A 27,530-nucleotide genomic window follows, 5' to 3' on the forward strand; every position below is an offset into this window, starting at 1 on the left:
CTACTATAAGTTTCACACTAAAAGGCAGTTGGAACTTCATATGTAACAGCTATCCCTCACCATCGATGTGAATCCGCTCCTAATGTCACTGCAGGAAACCTCGGCCAAAACACTCATCCTTCCATACCGGCCACCCTGGCTATCTCTACATTTCAATGGCACCTATTGGCGTGGAGAAACCGATTAAATCACTGACTGGGTCCTTTGCTCTACGTTGTGAAGCAATATGCACCATGGTTTTGAATAATACATGTTCCTACTCATCAATTCGGCTAAGAAAATGTTTTCAGCAAACGCTTGGCGAGTGCTCTTAGAGCTCAATTCAAAATAAAAAAGGTGGTTCCAATACATCAGTTTAGTACCAGGCGTTTCCCTTTCAATTGAAGGCCCTTTCATCTACCCGAATTTCAAGCAACGTCCTGGAGCACAACTTTTTTTCCGATCTGAGTAAATTAATGGAGCCAGTTTTTTTCAAAATCTCCTCATGGCTTCCGAAAGACGTACTAACGCAAAACACAGCGAGTTTCCTGCACACACAAATATGACATTATTCTCGACAGCCATACTCATTTCTTGATATTGTTCTGAAGCATTCGATAAAGCTCCCCCCCCCCCCCCAATTACTCCTACAAAAGCTGCGTTTGCTCCATTTGGATCACAAGCTTCTAACGTGGTTAGAACTTTTCCCTATTAACTGGCCCCAACTCGCTTCAGCTAACAATTAGGAATCTGAGCCAAGGGGCATTCGCTATGGTGTTTTACGTGGCTCCATGTTTGGTCCTTTTATCTTCCCAATTTATAGCACGATTTGCGGTTCTCACACAATACTTTATTCCCGTATGATTGTGTAATTTACCGAAAATCAATCCCTGACAACGATGCAACAATAACAAGCATATATAAACTCCACATCACGGTGCAAAATTTGGCGCATAGAAGTCAACCCTAATATGTGCGAATACATGCGTGCATCGCGAACTAATGGAGAGCTACCTTCTTACTCTACTATTAACTCCCATGTGGAAAATATGCCACGTTACAAATATCTTGGTGTTCACCTCTCACGTAATCTTACCTAGAACATTAACACAAATTATGTCATCAATAAGGCCAATTCCATATTCGGATACCTTCAAAGTAATGTTTTAAGAGCACCTTCGTCCCTAAAACTACTACTTTACAAGACACAGGTTCGACCGAAGCTTGAATGTGTAACATACATCTGGAACTCAAGCCTAATAAACTTCACCCACCCACTCAAATTATTGAAAAACAACGTGGCCCGTTACATGCTATCCAAACATAACCACACCACTACAGTCACGTACATACAATCGAGAATCGGGAGGCTCACCTGTTAATTCATGCCATATGACTTAAAACCATCTGGCACCAATTCGAAAAACTTCACAGATCCATGAAAGGGTTCCTAACGGCCTTGTTTGCTTATTTCACGATACATATATCACTTTTGTACTTAAATAAAAATAAACCATATACATATTTTAGTTAGGTGGTTTGCAAAATATGACACTCACACTGACTAGCAAGCGAGAACTTCATCTCTTAAAGGCCAACTGCACTCAAATTTTTCTTTGTTCACATTTGATCCATATAAGTGGTCTAGGCTCTTAAAATCACCATGGCGAAATCCTAAGCTTCCTAAGCACAGAGAACACGAGGTACCGTCATTCAAAGTAACTGCGAGCCGACGACATTTGCACCTGGCGGGGAGTCGCCGAAGAAGTTCCGAGCGGCCTGTGACGGAGGTAAATAAACCTGGCTCGTGGAGCTTGCGCTTCTCCGGCGACTGGCATGTGCATCTGGCATGTGCACATCGACTGTAGCCTATTGCAGACACAAATGTATTTAGTTTCAGCAAGTACTTGCTTCACATAAGCAATTTCTAACGTGCAAAAACGGAAATCAAGGCCGTGAACGTGCCCTGAATCAGCAGCGACAATGGGTAGTCGGCCGAATTGACCTGTGAAAGCTTCCAAAAGACGCCGCTGGCGGACTTCTAGTGGCATCCCCACAGGCAGGAATCATGGCCTAAAAAGGGTTTGTAACGCAAGCGTTGCTTTTGAGGTCACAGCAGCACACCATATGAAAACCGTGTTTAAGGGGCCGTTTAATACCTTGAGTGCGAATTTGAAGGAGTGCGTATGGCCACTCCGTGGACGCGCTGCGCGCGTTGAGCTCTCATGATTGATACGAAGCCACAACGGCTAGTAGCTTCATTCACTGGATGTAGCTACAGGAAGCTGCGGATTAAAAAAAATTTAAAATTGCGGTGAGTCGAGCCTAAGCAGCTACTGCTACAACTGGAGACTGCCCATCTAGACCATTGGAATTTTATGTTAGTGCATTGTTAGAAGTGTTTTCACATAATACCAGGAGTGTTCAACGAGAAGCAGTAGACGGCACTGTGTGTCTGCAGGAAGTGTCGCGCCTATTTTGTACAGATCGTGAAACGGAACGCTACCACCACCATAAACACCCACAAGCACACCCACCTATCGCCGTACCGCTGGTCAGGGTGCTCACTTGCTAACGTTTCAGCACGCCAGTGTGCCGGGGGAATGCAACGGTTTTTTACAATTCGCAACTGCCAACACGGGCTTGAAAGAATCTAGATAGAACCCTGAAGGTTGAACGAATTGTGTCGGAAACTAATGGCCGATCTACTCCTCAGGGGAGTAATCCCGTCTCTCAATAGGAAATGGGACACCAAGGGAAGTGTCGGGCTTCACGGCTCTACGCAACGGGCAACACAAGGCCCCCTGAAGAAGGGGACGCCATGATCAACGAATTGGATCTCCTCAAGGTATCAAAAATGTTTGAACAGGTTGCGAACAGGTGTTCGGTAGCTGTCGCCTTATTTGAATTATCGCAACCGTATTTTGCATTTTGCACATGTTTACCAACAGTGTGTTTTCTAGCCACGACATCATAATGGAGGACCTAAGTGATATTAACTTCCTGTAGTGAATACCCAGAAGTAGCAGACCAGCAGTATTGTATAAACAAAAACGAACATTGTTATTTCGGCTGGTGCCCTCTCTGTGATGTGTTAGAAGACCAGGAACTGAACCGGCCGGATTGGCTTGCAAAACTTTTTGGGCACCTTAATACACGGCTACAGGACACCATTCTTAGGTAAAGGCATAAAATAACCCCAGGGGCGGTTCGAGGATTTCTTCTAAGGGAGGTCGGCTTCTATCAGTGATGATGATGATGCTGTTGGTTATGATGATGAGGAGGAAGAGGAGGAGCAGGAGGAGGGTATGGTAGTATACTTTTTATTCACAGAAATTTCGGAAAACCAAAAAATACAGGAAATACAAAAAATACTCAACTAGAGTTTTTAACGACCTGAAGGCTTTCTGGGGTATAAATTCAAGAATTAAGGGTCAGGACATCCGGCTCCATCTGGATTCGCCAACGAGTACACGTCAACAGAGAAAGTTCATATTACACTTTATTCCCATCATTGGACTTTCATTGGACATGCAGTTTATATAATTTCCGAGCTGTCGGGCTTCTAGCGCAGTAAAATCACGTTATGGTCTTGATGTTGGCGATGCCTGCATTTTTAGTTAATAATAGACATCTTGTAAAATGTCAGAGCGAGGGAATTAACCTACTGAAACGAAGACAAATGCATAGGCTGTTCCACTTTCATGGTCAGCAGTCAGTCACGCAACACATCAATATTTTTCTGCTTCAATGTGCAAACATGCCTGGTGGTCAATTTCAGATGCAAGCACCATTGAAGCACCTCTGAAAAATAAAATTTTCGGTGACAGAAAAATTAGTTGGTGAATAATATGTACAAATTAGGGATAACTAAAGATCACCAGTTGATAAAAAGCCTGTTTAACACCCGGCGTGACACCAATGTTTGGAGAAAAGACGCAAGTAAGGGCAAATGAATTTGACGAAAATAATGATGCAGTTTTAGAAACAGGCAGATACCAGTAAAAATAGCGTCTTATTCAAAGGACAAATACTTGTAACACACTAAATACACGGGAAATTAATCTTCCAATTGTGTATGCCTGGAAAAATACCATCGAGACGTTTGCTCAGACCCACGTGGAACCAATAGATGATTTTACGGGCTTACAATTCTCGTTAAATCGAGTATATTTAATAGAAGTAACGCCATTTCAATTTAAATTTCAAAAACAAGCTGCTTAAGTCAACTTTTGCCAATTTTTATGGAAGCAAAACATTGTGTGACTTTATACACGGACAACCGTGGATTAGCACGTGGCCGTGGATTAGCATGTGGCCAAGAACAATACCCATGAACGCACCTTTGCAGGTGTATGGTGAGTTCTGTATTCATCATGACTACAACAGAAGCTTCGCTTTGAAAAAAAAAACAGTCATTTCCCGGTGTTCAAAAACATTAATAATTCAATCAGTAGAATACACGGGTACCTAAATTTGGCGAAACCCGATGTGTCTAATAAGAGTGAAAATTCCCAGCGAGAAGTACGGTTGGATTAGTAGTATTTGTGAACGTTACTCTGAAAAAAAGACGCTGACACCTAAGCGCCGCTTATTACACAGTGAATGCATAAGCAGTAGTCTTGGACTATGGAACGAGTATGCCGGTATTGTGCGTGCCGGCGTATTTCAGAGCTGCTGTTTATGTAGACGGTTCAAAGTATCGCCGTATAAACCACACCCGTTAATATTCTGAACGTTTTGCACGGAAGAAAGCATGTTCCTGCTATAAACATTAAAGGCCGCCAATCCGCCCTGCGATAGGGGATGTTCAGCGAACCGGTTCTACGCCACTGCAGATATTGATGAGGGGAGGGGGGCGGGTATGCAATGTTCCTCGTCGTCTTGACGGGCTTGTCGCTTGCGCTTGGCATCTCTGGCTGAAAATGCTAACGTTTACCTAGCCTGACGCATACGCTCGCCCATGAATAACCACTTCCGTTCTCGTCAGGAGCTGGAAACCTAACCTTTACCAGCAACACAGGGGGAGGAGGCGGGGTCTAGTTCACAGGCACTTTATTATCCATCAGGCGGTTTCGATGCTTGATCCACCGTGGTCGCTCAGTGGCTAAGGCATTGCGCTGCTGAGCACGAGGACGCGGGTTCGATTCCCGGCCGCAGCGGCCGGTTTTGTGATGGAGGCGAAAAGCGAAAATGCCCGTGTGCGCGAGACTTCGGAGCACGATAAAGATTCCCAGGGGGTCAAAATTAATCCGGAGCCCTCCACTGCGGCGTGCCTCATCGCCTGCGTTGCGTCGGTGAGTTAAACCCTAGAATCAATCAATCAATCAATCAATCAATCAATCAATCAATCAATCAATCAATCAATCAATCAATCAATCAATCAATCAATCAATCAATCAATCAAATCATCGATGCTTCTTCGGTGTTTCTTTTTTTCCAAAAAAACTGAGCTCTATGCTGTACGCGTGATTAGCCTGGCGCATGTGCTCGGCGTCTTCGGCGAGGACGGCTGGGTCATGCCTGGGTTTTTAGATGCGACCGCATCTCATTCACTCGCCTTGTCCCTGCATCCGGCGTCGTCGTCGGCGTCCGCCCATCCCCCATTCTTCTCGCCGCGCCAGCTGCGCTCTCCGCCGCTCACCCCCTCTCCTCTCCGATAGCGAACACTCTCTCGCTAGGGGCATTGGATTGGATTGGATTGGATTGGCTTGGCTTGGCTTGGCTTGGCTTGGATTTGGATTTGGATTGGATTGGATTAAAGTGGATTGTGTTGGATTGTGTTGCGTCATAGCCGCGGCAGACGCACTGGCGCCGGCGCGTCCCCTCACCGTTATGCGCGCTATAAAACGCGGTGCCTGCGCCGCTCCGCTCCATCGTTCCAGCGCCGTTCCTCCGCTGTCCAACGCTGCAACGTGAACCCCCTATGCGTCGCATCTACAGAGGGGTTCCCGCGAGGGGAGGTGGGAGTTTTTTGCTTATAACGACAAAAAAATTTCCGACCAACCAGAGGCTAACAGCTTGGCTTTAATATGGAGCCCGCAGTGGCAAGTGTCCAGATGTGCGGATGTGTTCCTTAGCATAATCATTCTTTCCTCTTTGCGAACTTTTCTTACTGTTTCGGACAGTGCGACTCAGAGGCAGCCGCCGCGGTGGCTCAGTGGCTAAGCGTTATGCTGCTGAGCACAAGGAGGCGGGTTCGATTTTTGACCGCGGCGGCCGCTTTTCTGATGGAGGCGAAAAGCGAAAACGCCCGTGTGTGCGAGATTTCGGCGCACGATAAAGATCCCCAGATGAGGCGAGCCCTCCATTATGGCTCGCCTCATCGCCTGCGTTGTGTAGGCGCTTTTAACCCTACAATCAATCAGTGACTCACAGGCTTAGTCAAGTGGCCTTATTAGCCACCATATACGCTATACACAGAACCGTAATTTCCTTCTCACCTAACGGCGACTTGTGTAATTACCATGCCCGAATTCCTTCTGTATAACTGAGTACATAAAAAGAAGTTTCCAGTCAAAACCTACAACCCATTTGCTAGGTTCACTTTTTGTCTCCTAGAGTCATAGACTGTAGTGGTCCAGGGGTTATGTTTTCGCTTGGCATTCTAAAGGACCCTGTTGGCATTCCTCCAGTACAAAAAAAATTATGCAACTCTCTGTCTAACGACATGGTTGAACGCGAAGCTTTCTTGTGAGTGATTTCTTTGTTATTGTCCCAGTTTAGACTTTTATTCACAGATGGTTTGGACTTTCACTCATTGAGCTTTGACTTTGACTAGCACGCATTCTGGACTTTTGATCGCAGCGGCTATGACTTTGACCCTTCGGCATTTTATTTCGCAGGAAGCAAGGTTCGCGTTCAACCATCGTCGTAGTTAGACGAAGCGGTGGATGATTTTTCTGTTTAATTTTTCCCGTCCATGCAATCTGTTCCATCAATCTCTTTATTTGACATCCACACACTTACAGATGTCCGAAGCACGGACAAAAAGACAATAAAGCGGCTTGACAGGGCCCGTGCCCCTTAATATACAGGTCACGTAAAAAGTATACATACAAACTGTAGTGCATACTGCGCATGCATAAAATTCGCATTTTTGCAGTAAAATGAACTATCAATACCGCAGCACCACCGTATTTAGGGGCATACAATAGGGGAATGCATCCCTCTCTAAATACAAACTGCTTCAACCCTGTCAGAATGGGACAATCGGATAGGTGTCAGCTTCTTAACGCGACGAATCCAGGTTTGATTCCGACGACGGTGAGATATTTTTAGATGCCACGCATCTCATTCACCCGCCTTGTCCCTCCATCCGGCGTCGGCGTCGTTGTTGTCGGCGTCCGCCCCTCCCCCATCCTCCTCGCCGCGCCAGCTTTGCTCTCCACCGCTCACCCCCTCTCCTCTCCGATAGCGAACTCTCCCTCGCGAGGGGCATTGGATTGGATTCGATTGGACTGGCTTGGATTAGATTGGCTTGGCTTGGCTTGGCTTGGCTTGGCTTGGATTGAATTGGATTAGATTGGATTTGGATTGGATTGGATTAAAGTGGATTGTGTTGGATTGTGTTGCGTCATAGCCGCGGCAGACGCACTGGCGCCGGCGCGTCCCCTCACCGTTATGCGCGCTATAAAACGCGGTGCCTGCGCCGCTCCGCTCCATCGTTCCAGCGCCGTTCCTCCGCTGTCCAACGCTGCAACGTGAACCCCCTTTGCGTCGCATCTACACAGGGGTTCCCGCGAGGGTAGGTGGGAGTTTTTCTTTCACTTCACGCACGCACAAATTCTCTCTGGAGGCCCTCAGCGCCGTCGCCTTTGGTATCAGAACACCCCTCGTCTTGAGCCGTGCAAGAAAGCCGCTGGGCACACGACACGCACCGGTACGGCTGGGCCGTGGCCGCGCTGCCTTCGCCTTTACGTGAGGCCTGATGCGGAGTACCGCGCGTAAAAATGCTGTGAGAAATGCAGCCGAAATCGTTTCACCGGCCTGTACCCATCGCATATAACGAGCTTTCGCCGCTAAATCCAAATTCTTCGGTTTGTCGATGACCGTGGCTCCGAAACGTGTGACGCAGACGAAACAAACACGAACCACGCCACATAGGTCCAGTTTGGAGATCCACAACAGATAACCGCTCAAACACGCATAAAAAATGCTAGACACCGAGCGCCCTCCAGAAACCGAGGTTTAACTTCCTCTTTTATTACCTTTCGCACCCAATCACTGCCCGCGTTCTCGCTGCCCTGCGTATATTGCTGCGTATATATCATCTTTGTTTTGCTCTCGCTTGACTTGCAAACACTTTACTCTGAAGTTGAAAAAACCACGCACTTGGCACACAAGTCCAAGAGCTATTGTTTTCTAGCAAACACTTTGTCTGCCCTGGATTGATTGATTGAATAAACTTTATTCAAGACAGCAAGCTCGATGTTAGGGCGACCGCCCGGTGAGATGTTAGGGCGACCGCCCTCAGTCCAGGATGCCTTGGAGGTGACCCGCTCGCGTTGCCCTCTCTACCAGCATGCGCTGGGTAGAGGGGTCGGAGCTGGACATTAACTCCACCCACTTCTCTGTGGTAATGCTGGGGAGTGGCGGTTGGGTAGGAGTGTTGGAGCGTTCTACGCTAATGTGGTAGATAGATCCCATGTTTGGACAAAACTGACATGTGGCTGGATATTGGGTAGGGAACATGGCGTGGTAGAGTGTATTGGGGGGGAAGGTGTTGGTCTCTGCCTTGCGCAGCGTAACTGCGTCGGTCCTGGAGACAGTGTGGTGAGGAGGTGGGTATTTCCGTCGCTGTAGCCTAAAGTGGGAGAGGATGTCGGCGTATGTCAAGAGAGGCGTGGGCAGGGTTGGGGGCGGGGTGAAGGGTAGGGAGTCACTAGGGCCGTCGGCAACGGCCCGGAGTACATGTTCGGGGGTTTTATACAAGTTCCAGGGTTTTATATTCTCAGAGAAAGCAGATTGCTTATGTCGCGTAACTGCTGCAATAATTTTGTACGCACAGAACGAATCTCTTTCTTGGAGCTACCACTTTTGCTGCGCATATATTTTTAATTCTGTACTGCAAGTACGTTTGCACATGGATGAAGTTATCGAAACTAGCACCGATAACTAGTAAGCCTTCTTTGCACGCTCAATTGCCAGGGAGTCCGCCTTTGTATTAACAACAAAAAGTTTATTTCAGATGCCTCGACGTCCTCATAAAAGACGATATTTTGGAATAAAATTTATTCATAAAAATCACCATGAAGTCGCGTGAGTATAACTCTGGGTTACATATTTTCATATTACATATTTTCACAAGCTTCGTATGAAGCTTGTTAATAGGCACCTGTTTTTTTATGAACGTTTATTTTGCCTGTTTGCTTATGCGGTATATTTGCTGCTCTTTGTACAAAACAGTAGGGCTTAGCTGTGACCTTATACCAGAATAGGAAGATTTGAAGAATTCCTACTTCACTTGTTGAACCCCTCTTAGGGCTTGCATAACTTGCAGTCGGTGACGGAGCACGTGGGCATTTGTACAGACAGAAATGTACGACCTTCTTTCATGCACGTTAGGTGTATTTTTACTCCAGCCTCACCAATTATTTCACCTAGAAGGGCCCATTGAATGATGAATGAAGCAGTAACTGTACGCCCCGTGAGAATACGCAACAAATGTCAAAACTGGCTTCTGGCCACTAGTTATATATGGGGGAAACATTTCAAAGTTCTTACTTTCCATGGACCACAGAGCATACCGTCTAACGCATCGTGTGAGATTGCATGTTTGTATGCACCGAAGTGGTATTCACACTTCAACTTGCAGTTTGTATCTGCTGTCATCTGTAATAAATGATGTTATGCTCTGCGTCAGGAGCGTCGTTCTCCCATTGAAGCCTCAGAGAAGGAAAGAGGGAAGAACTCACAGTGTAAGTGGAAGCCAGTCGTAGGTGTGGTTGCGATTTCAGGCAAAATTTGTAGGGAGACAACCAGTGCCCCGGTAGAAATGCGTTGTTTCGGACCCACTGCGTCACGTTGAAGGTATTCATGATGCACACATCAGATACAATGCTGCAAAGAGTTTCACAAGGCAAAATATTATTTGGAGCACACAGATTTTATGAGGGACTTTCTTTTTAGAAAGCGTGAATATTGCACAAAAAACATCAAAAACCTTATTATGTACAGTTCAGCGCAAAAATAGACTGGGTCTAGAAAAGACAACACAAGAGCGCTCAATTACGTTAAAAGGCAAGAGCACAATTACGTTACTGTATCAGAAACTTGGCCATGAAACGTATTTCCTCAGTACGAGTAGTTACGACTTTCGAGTAAACAACAACATTATGAGAAAAGCTGACGGTGTGGGAAGCAGAACAGGGTTATATAGACATGCGGTGTTAATAGACGTTTTGTTTGCTTGCTGCCCCAGCAGCTGTAGAGAAACCGGCCAAGGCGGAGGCCAGGCAAGCGCTACAGAAGAGGGTGCTAAGAATCTCTGGGTCCGGACAGGCCGGCTTTGGAACTCGACCATAGCAACGTTCAACGCACGAACTCTGTCTAGCGAGGGAAGCTTAGCTGTACCACTAGAGGAGCTCTCTGACGTTACGTGGGATTTAATAAGGTTAAGAGAGGTTAGAAGAACATCAGATGGCTTCATGGAGCTGACTAATGGGCATATTCTTTGCTACAGTGGACTCCAAAACTAGAAGAACGCGAACTGGGATTTTTAATCCACAGAGAAATAGTAGGGAACATGGAAGCAATTTCCCCCATTTAAGTAAGAGTCGGAGCCGTTGAGATCAAGCTAAATGAGCGATACAGGTTAAAGATAGTACAGCCTACGCACCAACAACTGACTACGATGAGAAAGCCGTAGACATTTCTACGAGGACCTGTAATCAGCTATGAAGAAGGGAATAATACAGTTCAGGATTGTGATGGGAGAGTTTAATGCAAAAGTCTGTGAAAAGCAAATGAGAGAATGGACATTGGGAAACATTGGAGTAGACAATCGCCACGGGCGAGGAGATACCCCGGTGGGATTTGCGGAGAGAAATACCCGTAGTGGGGGAACACATTCTTCAACAAAAGAAATAATTGGGCATGGACATGGAAAACTCGCGGTGGTATATCAAAGAACGAAATTGATTCCATTTTAAGTGACAACCCAGGTACTGTTAAAGATATAGAGGGGCTAAGTAAGCGATCATAGCAATAATGGGATGATTAGAAGAAATGTTAAGCTGGATCTCAAAAGAGAACGAATGAAACTCGTGAAAAGTAAGAAACTCCGCATGGAGTCAGTCAGAGCCAGGGCGCAGGAGTTTAAAATACTCTTCAAAACAAATTTGCGCTTCTAAACGAGGAGAACGAGGATAGTTCAGACATGGTAAATGACGATCTAACAACGTCAATCCCAGAATTTGCCACAGCTGTAGGAGAAGGAGAATGCGGAAACCAAACTGGAAAACTAACTAAAAACAGGAAGAAAGTAGTTGCGAAACGTAAGAACATGAAAGTGTCAAGTACGGTGGATCAAATTGAACTAGCAGAGCTGACTTAATTGGTTAACAGAAGCAGAAGCCCAAGAAACGACATCAGCGCATATAACGTGGCAGTCATCGAGAAAATGCCGCAAATAGAAAACAAAAGTTGCGAAGCAACTAAAAGGAAGGTAGCGGTCGGCACAGAAGGAATGTTCGCACTCAGGGACGAGCAGGGTAAGAGTACGCACAACATAGACAAAACAATAAAGGTAGCAGAACGGTTCTACACCAGACTTTGTGACAGCTACGCTAGATAAGGAGAAACTACCGAGAGTATAAGCTTAACTAACCATGTCCCACTAGTCACTAAAGAGATAGTAGAAAAAGGCTCTTAGGATGGAAAGAGATAAAGCTGCAGGTGGGGACGGTATAATCGTAAACATTTTGAGGGAGGGAGGATATATTGTACTGGAAAAGCTAGCTGTGCAATTTTAGGAATGTTTAGAGAGTCAAAAAGTGCCCATGTTCTGGAAAAACGTCGACATTATACTGTTTTATAAACAGGGAGATACCAAGGACCTTAAGAATCTGCAGACCCATCAGTCTACTCTCCGTTGTTCACAAACTGTTTACCAAAGTTATAGTTGGCCGCATAGTTGACAGCGTGGATTCACAATAACCCAGAGAGCAGGCTGGGTTGAGAAAATGGTACTCAACCATTGACAACATCATGTTGTCGATTAAGTAATATCAAAATCCGCGGAATACACTAAACTCTTTACATGGCATTTATAGACTATGAAAAAGCGTTTGACTCAGTACACACCACAGCCTTGCTAAAAGCATTACAAACCAGAGAATAGAAGATATAAGACTTCCAGACGGCATATATAAGGGATGTAAGGGCAGGATAACACTTCACAAGCAAAGCGGCAATTTTCCTATCTGAAAGGGAGGAAGACAGGGAGATCATATCTCGTCAAAACTGCTCACTGCATCATTGGAGGAGGGTATTGAGAAAGATAGACTGGGAAAACACAGCATTAAGTATTTACGGAGAACACGTGAGTCATCTGAAACTTGCAGACGAAATTATTCTAGCTGAGTGAGACTGCAGAACACCGGTAACAAAGGCTTGAGGAACTACAATGAGAAAGCGCGGCCATGGGGATAAAAATAAATATGAACAAACTTAAAGTATTAAGGAATAAGCATACCGAAAGCGCCCTCCTAAACTTAGGGAACCAAATGCTAAAGGAAGTAAAGTAGTATAAGTACCTCGGAGAGATGGTTACTGCTGACACCAACTACGAGAGAGACAAATTCGGCACAGAATAGGTATGGGCTGGGGAGCGCTCGTCGAGCATTCCCTAATAATGAAAAGTAAGCTACCTTTATCACTCAAACGAAAAATACATAGCTAGTGCATACTGCCGGTTATGACATTCGAAGCTGAAACTTGGCGCCTTACTAAATAACTGAAACTAAGCTTAGATCTCCTCAATAGGCCACCGAAGGAATAATGGTAGAAGTAACACTTAGGGACAGGAATCGAGCTTCCTGGATCAGGGAATGAAATTTAGTAGAAAATGTCATAGTTAAAGTAAGGTGAAACGGACTTGGGCTGGCCATGTAGTGAGACGAACGAGACAACCTTCGGGCAAGTAGCGTAACGAAAGGGATACCAAGAGATGCGTCTAGAAGAAAGGGAAGGCCAATTAGACGATGGAGGGATGAAATAGGTGAAGTCTGTGGCCAACGGTCGACTCAAGCGGCGCAGGACACGAGTGGTTGGAAGTCAGTGGGTGAGGCCTTCTCCCTGCAGTAGACTTAAGTAGGCTGTTGACGATGACGATATGTGTTTTTAATTGACGTAAAATTTAGGGTTACCTTTTGTTGGAGTAATTTTGGGTTCGCTTAAGGGCATCATTGGGTGACATGGCATTGCTTTCACCACTACATAATAAAAATACTTTGTGGTAAGGAAAATGTTTCTGCACATTTGATATGCAAAAAAGAAAACTGCGTGCCGTGTGCATAACCACTTTTAAAGGTTGTTCCTACTAAGTTTCCTCTACAGGAACATCATAATTCGTAACCCCAGGAAGCAACTTTCGAAGACAGAGTATACAAGAAATTTCACACCATTGTGCAGAATTGCGCGAACAAATGTTTGAAGTTTCGGCCGCTTCGGTGTTCCTCAAGTGCTGTTTTTCTCAATAATAGCCCTGCGCCTTTACAGCCAGACGCCCCTTTGCTCAAAACGTTGCCAAATCCTCCACATACTAGGCTGGGTCGTCTGTCATCTCCTGACATGCATGTTTACCTATCTTCATGAGAGCGGAGGCTTGTTTTTTCTGTTAACAAGTATGCATTGAAGCGCAAAAAGCACACTCACCGCAGAAAAAGCTTTATCTGAGCTTGACAGCAAGGGGAAAACTTGAAGCGGTTAGGCTTGTCTTCGTTGTGGTAGCTCATAATGTATCCGTGTCGCGCTGCACATTCATCGGTCATCGATCCCTTATGGCCCGGAATACTTGGTGGGGCTTTTTCTCCATCGTGCACACATCCCAGTCTAAAATACGCACGTGACCAGAAAACATTGCACACTCCATGAAATTCTCCCCGGCACATAAGAACTAAGCGCAACCTAAACCATGCACCTACTTGTGAGCCTAGTGTTTTTTGTTGCGTCTGATATAACACTTCACTGTTCTGTGTCGTAGTCACGAGCTCAGAAAGAAAGGAGAAAAACATTACCGTGGTTGGTGTAAAGCCACAGCACTATTTTATTCCTGAAGAAGTCAATAGAGTAAAACATTGCCGTTAAAATTTGGTGCTCATATTATTAAACAATATTTCGAAACGTTAAATGAAAATGGCTTGCTGGCATAGGCGGAACGTGTAAAAATTGAAATGGTTTCTTGCCAACGTTGTGACATTTTGCGAGCAAAGCTACCGCAATATTGCTGTTATAAAGTACAAGACTTTTTACCGCAACGTACCGTATCTACATGGTAAAAATTGGTGCTCACGGGGGTGTTTTTAATGCGGAAAATGATACGTATCAAAGTGTTAATTTGACTGCTTGATTTTAAATCGACGAAGTTTATCTGAAGTACGTGTCCGCCGTATATCAGTCCTCACTCATGGTCATGAATGCAGTAAACCCAGATCACCTGCGAATCTTTGGGGTACTGCAGCTTGCAATCAACGTCAGAAGCACTAGCCTTTTAGTATTTGAAATCTACATAAAATTTACTCGCTAGAAAAAAGTTCCTCCTATGGCAAAAGTTAAGCTGCCTTTACTTTGGTACTGTCACAAAGAGTATCCAGCGTTTGTATTTAAATCGATTTTCTTTCATTGTGATTAAATTTTCAGGATTTGTTTATCTTGAGATACTGTTTAAATACAAAATATTTTTTAAGTGATTCTTGTATCAGCTCAGTATCATCCTGATTAAATTTTTTTAACTAGAGGGTTGCGAGCACTTGTTTAGAATTCATTACAAAGGTCGCTGTGTGTACTGTATCTTTGGGATGTTGCGGTAGCCTGCAAGATTAATGAATTCCTTGTATCCATACCCACCATGGCTGGGTCGCACCCAAAGCGTACAAGTGTGCAAAAGAGACGGTACTGTGATTAGGAGGCTTTGAGACACGAGTTTGGGGTGACAGTTCAAAATATAATGGTGAATGAATACGGAGTTTTCTTCTTGCCAGTAAAAAGATAGATATTCCCACTGTTAATTATTGTCACATGGGGTTTCGCCTATGCTTAATTAGGGTCTGGTGATGGTGACGAATGTTGAAAAATGTTACTGCGCCACCGGGAGATTTTAAAATAGGGACAAATAATCGGGAAGGTTATCAACATCGTTGACAGCATTGATAGGATGCTGTTTGATGTTATGCCAAAATTTATGTACATTCCTGAGTCACAAACAGCGCAGGAACGAGACGATAGGAAGATCACACAAACACGGCGCCGTGTTTGTGTGATCTTCCTATCGTCTCATTCCTGCGCTGTTTGTGACTCAGTTATGTACCAACTGGCCCGCCTACAATCTGCGTTGTTTATGTACATTCCCACAGCAGTGTTAACACACCTAAGAACATTGATTACTGAGTCATCTAAGTGGGTGGTTAGAGGAAATGTTAGCGAGAGTGAGTGATTGGGTTGGTGAGTGAGTGGCTAAGTAAGTGTGCGATTGAGCGGTGGCTTTGGTGAATGGGACCTGTCGGTTAACTTTTCTTCCACGTTAGCTGGAGTAGGTTTAAGAAAATTCTCAGCGCTTTCTATCTTTGCCAGTGTCACAGACAATAAATACCACGTATGTACCTGAGCGCTTCGCCCACATTCCTCTGCCATACAACTTTGTTCAGCAACGTCAAGAACGCCTGTCATTTGCTACATGAGCAATTACATGCTAACGTGCTTTCAGAGATGAAAGAACATGTACCTCAGCACGAGTGCCTTCAGAACACTTGCAAAGCTGAAATAGCCATTACTGTTATAGAACCACGGTTCCGCACCACCATAAAATTGTGCGAATTATTTCAATACAAATGCTGCGTTGAAACAAAAACAAGTGTAACTCACTTCGTCGTGCACCATAAAACCTAACAGGAAACAGCAAGAATGAAGGTTTCGACTTGATGCTTCTTTTTGTTGTCCCTCGTCCAAAAACATGCACCCCTTCATCTAATAACAACGGTTGATCGCGAAGATTTCTCGGGATGGGTTTCTTGGTTGGCCAATCTCATTCTGCGAGTATGTGCTACTCTGGGGATATACATTAATTTTCTAGAATAACCGCAGAAACTGTCGTGGATGCACTCAGGAGGCCTAACGCTGGGGTTTGGGTGTGCGGCGTGAATCGGTAGCTGCTACATGGCGTACAGTGAGTACTTTTTTGAGTGGGTTCCGGTTCAACGTGTTAAACCTCAAAATGTGACATTCGGCCTAACGTCATAAACATCAAAATGTGACGTTAGGTCTCGCGTCTTGGGGTAACAGCCATGCAGAACAGCGACATTCTCATCGTACGTCGAGCTGTGGGTAACGGCTGTCGACGTTCACCTCAGAACGTGAAGTTAGGCCTATAATGCCGGCGCCTTCGGACGCCTACTTCCCCTTCTCTCTCTTCCGCACATCAACATTGATCGAAGGTGACATAACGGAGCCGTCGTCAAGCTTCTTAGGGGAGCGTTTTAAGTTTCCCTCACTTCACCCACGATCATCGTTATTGTCCGAGAAAGTTGGCTTTCCTGCAGCGCGTTTTCGCGAATGGACATCATCAGTGAGGGCTGACAGCTCCGCTTTAAAATAGCGTCATACCATGTCCCCATTTATCACACCTCTACATTTTTATATTTTCTGTTGAGAAAAGGCAATGAAAATATCTTACGAGTGAGCAAGTTCATGAGCCATAATGTTGACTCCAGCGTACATCCCGGGTCTGTCTTCTCCGATGGCGACGCCGTCAAGGGAGCAAAGACCTCCCACATAGGCGAGACCTGAATGGTAAAATTAACAATTCAGGCTGTAATAAATAGCACCATTGAAGATATGTAGTATATGGGCTTTCCCAAAATAATATAAATTGAAACGATATATAGAATTGTGTTTCGAGTTGAAAGTGTAATGTGTTAGCCTCAAAATAGGCGGGCATGGTATAGCTGTATCACCACGCTACAATGATCCGAGAGACTAGTCAGAGTTGTGGAATTTGGGTCTCATCACTGCCGTTGCCTTTACGGTCCCTACACAATGCGCCATGGTGCCGATATTCATATTGTGTAGACTACGGGTCACGCATCCCTGCCAAGGAACTAGGCAGCTAATGCGTCTGCCCGTGCGCTCTTTCTCCGGACATCATTGGGAGCTGCCGGCTCGGGCGACCATACAAAACGTCAGTGATCCAAGACATCTCGGTACCACCCCATCCTTGCTCAACATGCATTCTTCTCCACTCTAATCTAAAGCTACGAAATAATTAGGAAAGTGTGATTCGGAAAATTCAGACAAATACTTTTCCGTACGGGACTCGACTGCATGAGATTTATCCCTCCCTGCTCTACTCAATATACAAATTCTGTCCATGTTTGAGCATTCTATATCATGTGCTATGGAAGTGCTCTCACACCCTAACTTAGCTTTCTCTTCCTAACCTTTTTCAAGAGCAGTGTGAGGGCGAGCTGATCAGCTTCCACCTGGATTATCACCTACAGCTGATCTCCCAGGCGCAGATGCCTGCACGTGCCCAGGATATCATCGTCTGAGGACGTCCTGCGCACGAGTGAAGGGCTGCAACATCCTCCATTTTTCTCACAATAAACGTTCACTGCTCCCTCCCTCCTCCCAACATTTCTCAGAATACTACGCTCACGCTTGGCATCTGCTGAAAACAGCTCGTGACCTTGCTGTTTTAATGCATTTTTCCGAAAAAATGTTACTTTTTTGTTAGCACCTGATTTTTAAAACGTTCGGAGCAAGCGATTTACCTGCTATGAAACGGTCCATTCTTCCAGCGTAGGGCGCTGTTAAGTCACGGCTAGAAAAACACATGTTACGCAAATATTTTAGCAATGTAAAGAGTCCGTAAGTAGATAAGTACATGTTGCTCGGAAAAGCCTAAGTAAGTGTGGGACTCTGTGCCGAAGCCCCAGACGTACCCTGTTATCAGGTACCTGATATCGGCTCCCTGCAATCCCAAGTTGTAGGTGAACATCATCATCCTCAGAAGAGTAGGCTGACCATCCATGTAGTTCCCATGCATCATCATGAAGTCCTCTTCAAGCTGTGAAAATATTGACGCACAACCTGTCCTTGGTGCCAGTTGTTACGCGAAAATGATCATTTGGAGATGTACCAACCTTGGCGTCAAGCCGCAGAAGGCCCACAAATAGAAATTTTATTACGTATCCATGGATCGACTGAAACCGGAGGTTGACCTGGATAGAAAAAAAGGCCTTGATGAAACGCCTAAAACGAAGTCGATATTCCAGAAGTTTTAAGTGCGAATGCACTTCTTAAGCGAGACTGAATCGTCCGCCGCCGTCGTCCGCATAGCAACAACTGCGGGTGCGCGCGCTCCTTGTCTTCCCTAGCAACGGGGTGAGATGGGCGCGCGCTACTCTCCTCCTCCGCTCTCCGCTCTCTCCGCTCTCAGCGTAGCGGGCGCTCCGCATTCCGACGCGTGAGGGCGCTCGTGTAGCGGCCGCGTGGCGCGGGAGGGTATTAGTCGAGCGCGTGCCGTCGTGGAGAGCGGTCGCTGGTCCTGCATCTCGATAACGATGATGGCGGACCGGGCAACGGTACCAGCAATAACGAGGGAAATATCTTTCTTTGTAGTTGTGTGCGTGTGTGTAATCTCTCGACTACTCATTAAGATCACGATATCCACCGTATTCGCGCAATCAACAACCGTGCAGTCGCACTTACACGCTCTCCCCCTCGGGGAAGTGCGAGGGAATTTTTTCAACGTGGCAATGGTTGTTTATTTTCCAGTGCTTTACTTTGTTCGAAGTTATCAAATAGCGGTGTGAATGTGACGAGCGAAAGGATTCAGATAATACAAAGCACCATCAGAAAACAAGAAATATAACCTGAAACAAGATATTTTATCCGTAGGTAATGTATGGTTATCACGGGCTGCCTATGAGCTTCAGCCATATTCTGCATCTCCTCGTATTGGTTTACTGTCTCCCACTGCGACTTTACTTTTTAAGCCATAATGCTGAAATCTATTAACTGTGATCGAATTTTCAGACTTCATCATATATCACGTAGTTACGCACATTCAGCACTGTCCAAGTTACGTCTTGGCACTGCTCTGCGAAGGATTAAGGCGCCCTGTGTATTAGTGTCTTAGGCGCAGTGGTTGAGGTATATTTGAGGGCTGCTTTATATGAGAATGGGTTAGGATGCGTCAGGAGGACGCTTAAGAATGCGAGCCAAGGCTCCTGCTAGAAGCTGTGTGATCATGCTTCAGAAGGGTCGATATGCTAGACAGTGCAGTTGGGGGCAAAGGGTCATAATAGCCCTCTTTTAAGCTAAAGCACTCCTTGTTTAGCCAATTACGAACGTTTCGTCTCCAGGCACTCTCTCGTGCTGAACCATACTTTGGGATGATAATTACCGGTCACCTTAAGGTAGGTTCGAATGCCTGAGGAAGAGCGAAGAATGGTCGAATAATTTTCGGCACCTTTAAAGTGCAGACCTAAACATCCCGTACTACCAGGACGGGCGAGGCATAGTCAGTAGTTTGATGGATCGACCAATTTCGGTTTTAATATAAATTATTGGTCTTCGTGTTACGCTAATCAGAGCATATGACTTTAGAAAAATGGCGTTGCTATGTACAACAGCATTACTCCACTGAGGATTGTAATTTACTTCTTTAATACTTTTCATTGTTAAAGCACGTTGGCTAAGACACCGCCAATAAATGTTCACTTTAGTATAATTCTTGTCATCTCATTCGACAATGGGATATCACAAACCATTGTTAGCTTCAGATCACAGCACTCAACACTTGCTAGAATCTTTTGGACAGTATATTTTGGTAGCATCATTACTTCCGATATACCCTGGACAGAACAAATTCATGTGGTTTTTACGAAAACAATAACAATTTAGTGTGCTCGCTTGGTAAGCCACACGCTTGCGCTGACTTTGCACCCCATGTTCGTCAGCACTCGATGAGATAGTATGGTGAGGGGTGCCTTAAGAGCATTGTGATGTGGAAAACTGGGGCATGTTAAATGAAATTTGTTTGTTTTACTTATACACAAGAATGTCTGGTATTCTACGATCTGAACGTAAGGCTTCAGCATATGTGTTCTTAAGCGAAATGTTTGAAAAAATGAGTGAGTAGGCGCGCGAAAAATTGCATAATTAAAAATTGTTCAGGGGTATATTTATTTGGAAGAACTTTGGTTGCCTTTGACAGAGAAATAACAAAGAGAAAGACGCATTAGCAATTTGATGAAAGGGGGAGGGTCGTGGTACAATTACAGAAGATGCCTTCTTACTAGCGCCATCATCCTTGTCTCCTCATTTATCCTGTTTGTTAGGATGACTGGGCTTTTTGGCCAACCACAATTGTTACGCTTATGCGTAGGCCCAAATGTACGATGACGTAGCGCTGATTCTTGTCACATGCCAAGGAACGTCACTCTCATTGTACATCGATTTGCGAGCATCGGCTGACAACTTCACAGCTCAAAGCGCAACTTGACGCCTTCTAAGAGGCAGGATCATACCTGTGTTTGCTTTGCTCACGCGTCATCTTTCGCAGGTGGTAACATTATGTTTATTTACGGAGGGGTACAAAGGCAAAATCTTAAGCCTTGGCAAAGTTTTTGCCTAGGAAAGGGAAAATATAAGGGAGACTGGGGAATATAATAAATTTTTAATGATCCGAATGGGGTAAGGATTTTAAAGGAAGGGGTCGAGGCCTGACGTCTTCAAAGTGTCGGGGGTTTTGCGCCGTTGCCACGGGCGCTGCGGTTGCTAGACCGGAAAAAGGTACGCGATTAAAGATATGAAAAACAATAAAGTGACGCATTAATTACGACGAATTAATAATAACTCAATTCAGTTTCTTCTTATAAGCCTTTTTAGGGGCTGAGGTAATTTTGGTATCAACGCAAGGATGATATCTAAAATTATTAAAAAAAAAATGCTACGGCCCCTGTGCGGGAGCGTAGGAGCAACACCGCCTGTATCAGGCAATGTTATACAGGTGACGTCCATTACTAAATGTAATAAAATTGCACAAACAGCATAAAAACAAGGTACTCACAAGAATAACACAAGGGAAACAGCGGCGAATCACTGCTACGCACTTCCGGCAGCTTTCGCGTTGAGCGGAACTGCTTTATTCTTTTTATGCCAGCCCAGTTGCTTCTTCTGCTATTCGCATGGTCAGATTACTTTTGGAGGCTTACTACTCGTATATAACATACTTTCTGAAGGCGAAGGCCATAACAGAGCGAGGATGTTTATATTTAGTGACCTAAAGCCATATCGACTTTGGCGATGTGTGCTAGAAAGGTATTTTGAAGTCTTGGTTTTCATCCGCATACAGTCCGTCTCAAATTTACCTAATCGTTTTGTTAACTCGGTGGTTTTTCTTTTCCTTCTGCGCGGTCGGCAGTTTCGTCTGACATTTCTCGCTTACCATGACGTCTGATTTTTGACCTACCGAGTCAGCTAATGCTTTATAGCAAAAGTGGGTAGCTAATGCTTTATAGCAAAACACCCGGAAGTCACTCCCTCTGGCTTACGTGCCCTCTTGCTGCGTGGACTCTAATGCAGTGGACAATCTTGCACTGACTAGCCATCTGTCTCATTTTAAAACCCATTAGCTGGCTCGTTCGGCCGTAATATTACGTTAGGTTTAACGCAATGTTGTTTTGATGTTTAACGACTATTGGCCCTGCGCGGACATTTAACCAGATACGTGACGCAGTAGCTATACATTTTGCGTCCGTACCTTAACTTTAACTGACGTGATTAACTAATAGACAGCCGTGTGACCGCTTCGTGACGGCTTTTGTTCTGGTCAATTTTTGAACAATAAAGCTTACAGACGATCAGTGAAATGTGCAATACCTACAACGATACCTGCTAACTTACTGCCACATGCTTATGATGATCCAGGGACGATACATGTTGAGGCACGTTCTAAAGTTGCAGATGTATTTAAAATGAGACAACACCTTAAGCGACAGCATGCAGCGCGAGTGCAGATGTGGGCATAGAAATAGTGCAGATAAGCCTCCGGTTATACCAGCAAAGAACTGGCCGAATCATTTTCCTTTCCTTCCTCCCGTGGACACGTTTTAAGTCCACTTCTTGTGTCAACAACGCTATAATGCGAATTTCTCTTGCACTCAGGCATCTGCGACGTTGCTTTCATGCATGGAAAAGAGGGCACGAAGTTGTCTCACGTTTGTCTTGTTGAAGTTGGACGACATATGGCGGGACAGTTACGCATCCTACCAACACAACCTTACCTCAAAACAAGGAACACAAAAATCTTAACAATTTTTGTAAACATACTTATATTAAGTTAGTGCTAATGGTTGAAGAAAGTGTTCGGGTGTATTGTAAGATATGTATATATAGGGTGACCGGTTGACTTCAATAAAGTGCTTTATAGCATCTTAGAAAATGTTTTTTTTTCGCTTTAAATGTGCGAATTCGAGGTAAAGTGAAAGTACAATTTCAACGATGTTAAGAGGCAGGCGGAGTCCGATTTTAAACCTACGTTGAGGAAAGCACGCTAAAGGGGTCCAAATGTCAGTTTTGACGTTGAGGTTGGCAGGAGGTCTCAAGGGAGCTCATTCGTTATTCCCAGTCACTGCAGTTGTTCGACTACACCCTCAGTTAAAATCCATCGGGCGTTTGTAAACATTGCACTTACTCATAAATCTCAAGTTTAAACAACATACTAGGCATCTTGAAAGGGTTGTAGAGTCTAGCAAATAGAAGCTGGTACAAGACATTATTTGGTGTGGTTGCCTATGCTTGTGTTTGACATGTCTAGAGGAAGCAACGCCCACCATTTTCAAATGTATATTCGTAAGTGTTAAGAACATACCGCAGCTAGCATCACTGCCAAATATGTGATCATGTCTCTGTCATTGTTGAACGTTTTTGAAAACGCCGTGTCACACAAGAAGTAAACTTCGGGGGTGGCAGCGTTAGAATATCTTTGAAATTTGTTACGTGGGCTGGCTGGAAAACAGAAAAAAACGAAATACATTGTACTAAAGGGAAAGTGAGATCCTTGACGGTAACATCAGTTCTTTAGAAAAATGCTCGTAAACTGTGTTCTGTAATATTGAACGTAGGTAAAACTCAGCACATAAGTGCGGATATAAAAGCAGACGTAGGGTGGACCCCTATCACTGATTCCCTAAGGAAGAGTAGGATGCAAGACAGTTTGTGTTTATGAAACAAATGCACATGCCAGGCCTGGCTCTACGTGAAGGTTTAGAAGAAAAATGTTATTTCGGCAGTTATACAAAAGCCGGGGAACTTTTATAATTCTCAAAGAACCCCACTGGCAGGGTTTATGCGAGCGTTATGTAGTTTTCAAGAAATTGTATTTCACTATTCTCAGAACGTTTTGTATCCACCAGCATGCAAATATGTGTTCATGCCCCGTCGCGACGTACACTCGCGAAAGTCATCGCCAAGCGGCGATTGCTCGTTGCTTAACTTGTTGCCAAATAGCTGATGGAGCAATTGCTAAAATGACCCCATCTTGGACGAACAAAAAAGGTTGCTGATATAGTCCGCGCTCGTTTTCGCTCTTCATATATTTTTTGGTGCCCTTCAATTTTTCAGCTTCAAGTGATGTTGCATTCAAATGCCCTACACCACCCAAAATGTCGCAGAAATGGCGCACATCTTATCTTATTTTCTTAAGTACAACATTCGCCCTTTAAATGCCTAGTTTGAATACAGGAGCATAATTTGCACATGGTTTCAGAAGTAGGACAGCTGTCCTTAACTTCTGAGTTCGGATTCGAAGAACACTTTGCATTGAAACCTGTACGCTATAAAAAGTAGAAATTAAATGCTGGATCTCCGACATGTATTCCCACTAAGCTGCGAAGATACTAGAGGGGTAATAACATACTTACTGTTTCCAAAAGATCTTGCAGTCACTGAAATGCAAAACAAAAAAATGCGAGTTCAGTAGCCGATTTAATTAGACGTTTGACCATAATGCAGAATGCTGACCTCCCGCGTGGCTTCCGCCAAAGATATTTTCTCGGCGAAATAGTCGGTGAGGTATTTTACCGGCCGTATTGTGTTCTGAAACCGCAAGTGGTTGTATGCCGAAAGAGTCATTTATTATTCCGTTCTGAAAAAAAGGGGCGGACATTATCAGAAACCAGCGAATAGTCAGTGTCCCTATTTACACCGTGTTTGGTACCTGTCGGCCAGAGGCAAATTCTGCAAAATTGGACAGGAAAATGCGTCAAGGAGACTATTTAACTATTGTATGTTCACTCTTAGATTGAAGAACACACAAAAAATATTTCTTACTATTTTGAGGGCTCCATTGACATCCTGCATAGAAACAGCTGTCATGCTGTATTCATCGTGGTAAATGTGTTTTGCGATATTTGAAGGGTCAAACTGGCGGGAAAAAGAGCAAATTGTGCATAAAGAGTCGCATAGAAGGCCAAAATGGGTCACGACTGGAAACCTACTTCTTCGTGAAAGAGATTCTTATTTGTAGAGGTTGAAAGAACGAATCTCCTCGAGAATACTTTTGATGGTGCCAGATTTAGTGTGATTTCTTCATTGATTTTAACTGTTGTGGTACCCTCACCGGATCTTTCCTCAAGCACCACCGGGTAGACAACAGAAGAATGCGTGGCACGACCTATGATGAAGGAAGAAAAGAGAAAACATTCCTTATATTTGGCTGTCTTATTTGTATTTTCTCAATTCTGTCTAATTCATTCTGCATTAGACACTAACAATACAGGGAATATATAGAGTGTTCGCAAAAAGTTTGCGTAACTTTCGTATTTACACCTTACAAAGTATGTCTTTGTTAACTGAGGTGGGGGAGTAGCACTAACCGATCACACGCTTTGTAGTTTTCTTCTAATCCCAGTGCACGTTTCAGTAAGTTACCAAATTGTGCAAATAATCACGGTTCAAGCCAAATACCACTCGAACAAATTGAGATTTCAATTTCTTCTTAATAATGCACCTAGCGTGGGGTGCGCGGTCTGTTTAGCTAGCTGGTACAAGGCTGCTATAAAATATTGCATTGTAGCCAAGAATACTTTTGCATTTTATCGCGTTAGTACAACATATTATAACATTGTAAAGTGTGTTTATGTGGAAGATAATTTCATGTAGCACAGTACAGCCTAGTAAACCAGAAGATGATATAAAGCCGGAGGTCTGTGCCCTTGCTGCATTCTGTCGCTGCATGCACATGTTTGTAATGACGATATCTGTCTATTCAAAACATGTTTGATTTCAATGGACAGAGATTATAAATGGCAGCTGTTTATAGTTTATGTCAAGGGTAATGACATCAGGTGTCATAGCGGGAGCTCAAGATCATGAAGCCGTCTTCCTTGAGGGGAAAAACAGTGCAACAACTAAGACGCTGCATGCAGCCGGCAACTATAGCTATAACGCCACCTACAAAAGTATGAAACTAGCCGAAAGGAGCAGGTCACATGTTAGCTGCCGGGTACCGCTTACGAGGAACCGTGAAGGTTGGATTCGTTAGAGGTGAAGCAAAGGGATGACGGCTAAAATAGTTCAGTCGAGAAACGAAGTGTAAGAAGGAAACTATTAATAATGCAATGACGTTGGAAGTTCGATGGACTTAAACACCCACCTTCCCTGGAAAGGAGAGATGGGCGGTGTCAACGTCGACACACCGAATGTCACAAGAAAGCGTGTCTTTGATGATAGATGTAAGAAATACACAAAGACTTGGTAAAAAATGGGAACACGCCATGCCATAGTGAGTGTCGGACACAACGGTACTGATTTGGATGAACGAGTACAGAGCACTGAAACAGATGAGAATGTGTTTCCGTTTCTACAGCTTTGTTTAAAAGGATGCATCTTATTGATACTTGCATTATATTGAATCTACGGATCCACAAAGCCAGAAAATAAAAAAAAATCTCCTTTTGACGATCAGATGTGCCGCGGCAAGTAAACATTGAGCGAATAGAAAAAAACAAACGGCTCAGGCCTTACTCTTCCAAACCAATTTATCACAAGCGAAAGAAAACACGATGCACACAGTGTTTCATGAAGGTTTGCATTTGCTGACATTTCGCAGCCTGCCGTCGAGCTATATTAATGGGATGATCACATTCATGATGTCACTTGTGCTTAAGAGCACGCACGGCCAGCTCAACCGGTGCGCCATCAAAAGTCGACACTGTGGAACCATGCGTCGGCAAAGAAAGCCGCCAGCAAAGCATCGGTTTCTGGTCCGTGAATCGCGTATTTATGTAGTTTTATTCCTGGAACAACATTGAGTGCAGTGGTTGGGTGTATCACTCGTTAAACTCTTGCCTAGTCACGTGGTTCGCGTGCGCTGAAGCGCACAAGCAGTCGGCCCAGCTACCGCTGGGCGATAGGGGCGAGCAAAGCAGTGGTTTCACGCTCGCGTAGTCACGTGGTATCGCAGCGGGAATATCTGACCAAGCGAATCGGCAAGAAAGAAAGAAAGAAGGGAAGGAATAAAGGTGTAACATAGGAGAGATTTCGCTCCAAAAATTCCCATTTATTGACATTTACCTTCTCAACTACACATGAACAAGCTGAGGTGTTGGGCGCGTTATTTTCAATTTTGTCTTCATTTGAGGCATGTTTCTTGCAACATTGTAAAGTTTTATGTTCCTGCAGGCATTTTATACTTAAATCACAGTATCTTGATTGTTATTTTTGTTGTAGTTAGTACAAGTTTTTCCCGTAAGCGAGCGACCAGGCAAATTTAAACAAAAACCGCTGAAGAGGTGCGGGGTTCAGTAGAACGCATAAAGAATGCAGAAGATCAGAGATATAAACGGCTCACCGCTTGCCACCATTCCACATAACAGGCTGAATCGAAGAAGCCTGAGTGTGGGCATTGTATTCTTATTTAAGAAAGTTGAAATAAGTGTAGGCATACGCTTAACGTAAAGCGTATTTTAAAAATCCGCTTGTTCTTTTAAGCACATCTGTCTGGAGTTTTCAGGTGATGGTTTCGAACGTCCGCGCACAGTAACTTTAACCGAACTGGAACATGTTCCTTTGTTGGAGAATTCATAACCTTCCTTCTAGGCAGCTGTTGTTTGCTTTTTGAAAATGTTTAGAAGCCGACTTTTTACTGTAACATGTTTTCTTGTGCTCTTCTTCAAACTAGAATTTTCTAAGGCTATTTTACGTTCACTCATAAGAGCATATAATGTCTCTTGAAGTGACGCTTAATGTCGGTGTTTCTTGATCTAGATCTGCATCAGTCGCTGAACTACTGAGTTTACGACCGAGATTTGTGCCATAAAGCCGGT

General features: G+C 44.4%; 1 protein-coding gene across 1 annotated transcript; it reads right to left on the minus strand.

Annotated features, from left to right (window-relative positions):
• Nucleotides 1-3,543: 3,543 nt before the first annotated feature.
• LOC144141596 (venom metalloproteinase BumaMPs1-like) lies at nt 3,544-27,148 on the minus strand. The gene is made up of 14 exons (XM_077673138.1): nt 27,056-27,148; nt 24,702-24,877; nt 24,535-24,627; nt 24,226-24,349; nt 24,126-24,149; nt 23,075-23,211; nt 18,339-18,416; nt 18,138-18,262; nt 17,967-18,016; nt 16,871-16,979; nt 13,858-14,034; nt 9,897-10,041; nt 9,706-9,813; nt 3,544-3,783 (listed from the first exon to the last, which is right to left on the minus strand). Exons 1-14 carry the CDS (start codon nt 27,108-27,110, stop codon nt 3,757-3,759), a joined length of 1,428 nt encoding a protein of 475 aa, XP_077529264.1. The 5' UTR covers nt 27,111-27,148; the 3' UTR covers nt 3,544-3,756.
• Nucleotides 27,149-27,530: the final 382 nt, after the last annotated feature.

Source organism: Haemaphysalis longicornis, unplaced genomic scaffold (genome assembly GCF_048455015.1).
Source record: "Haemaphysalis longicornis isolate Haplotype H1 unplaced genomic scaffold, Haemaphysalis longicornis Haplotype H1 scaffold_6, whole genome shotgun sequence".
Classification (NCBI taxonomy): Eukaryota; Metazoa; Arthropoda; class Arachnida; order Ixodida; family Ixodidae; genus Haemaphysalis; species Haemaphysalis longicornis.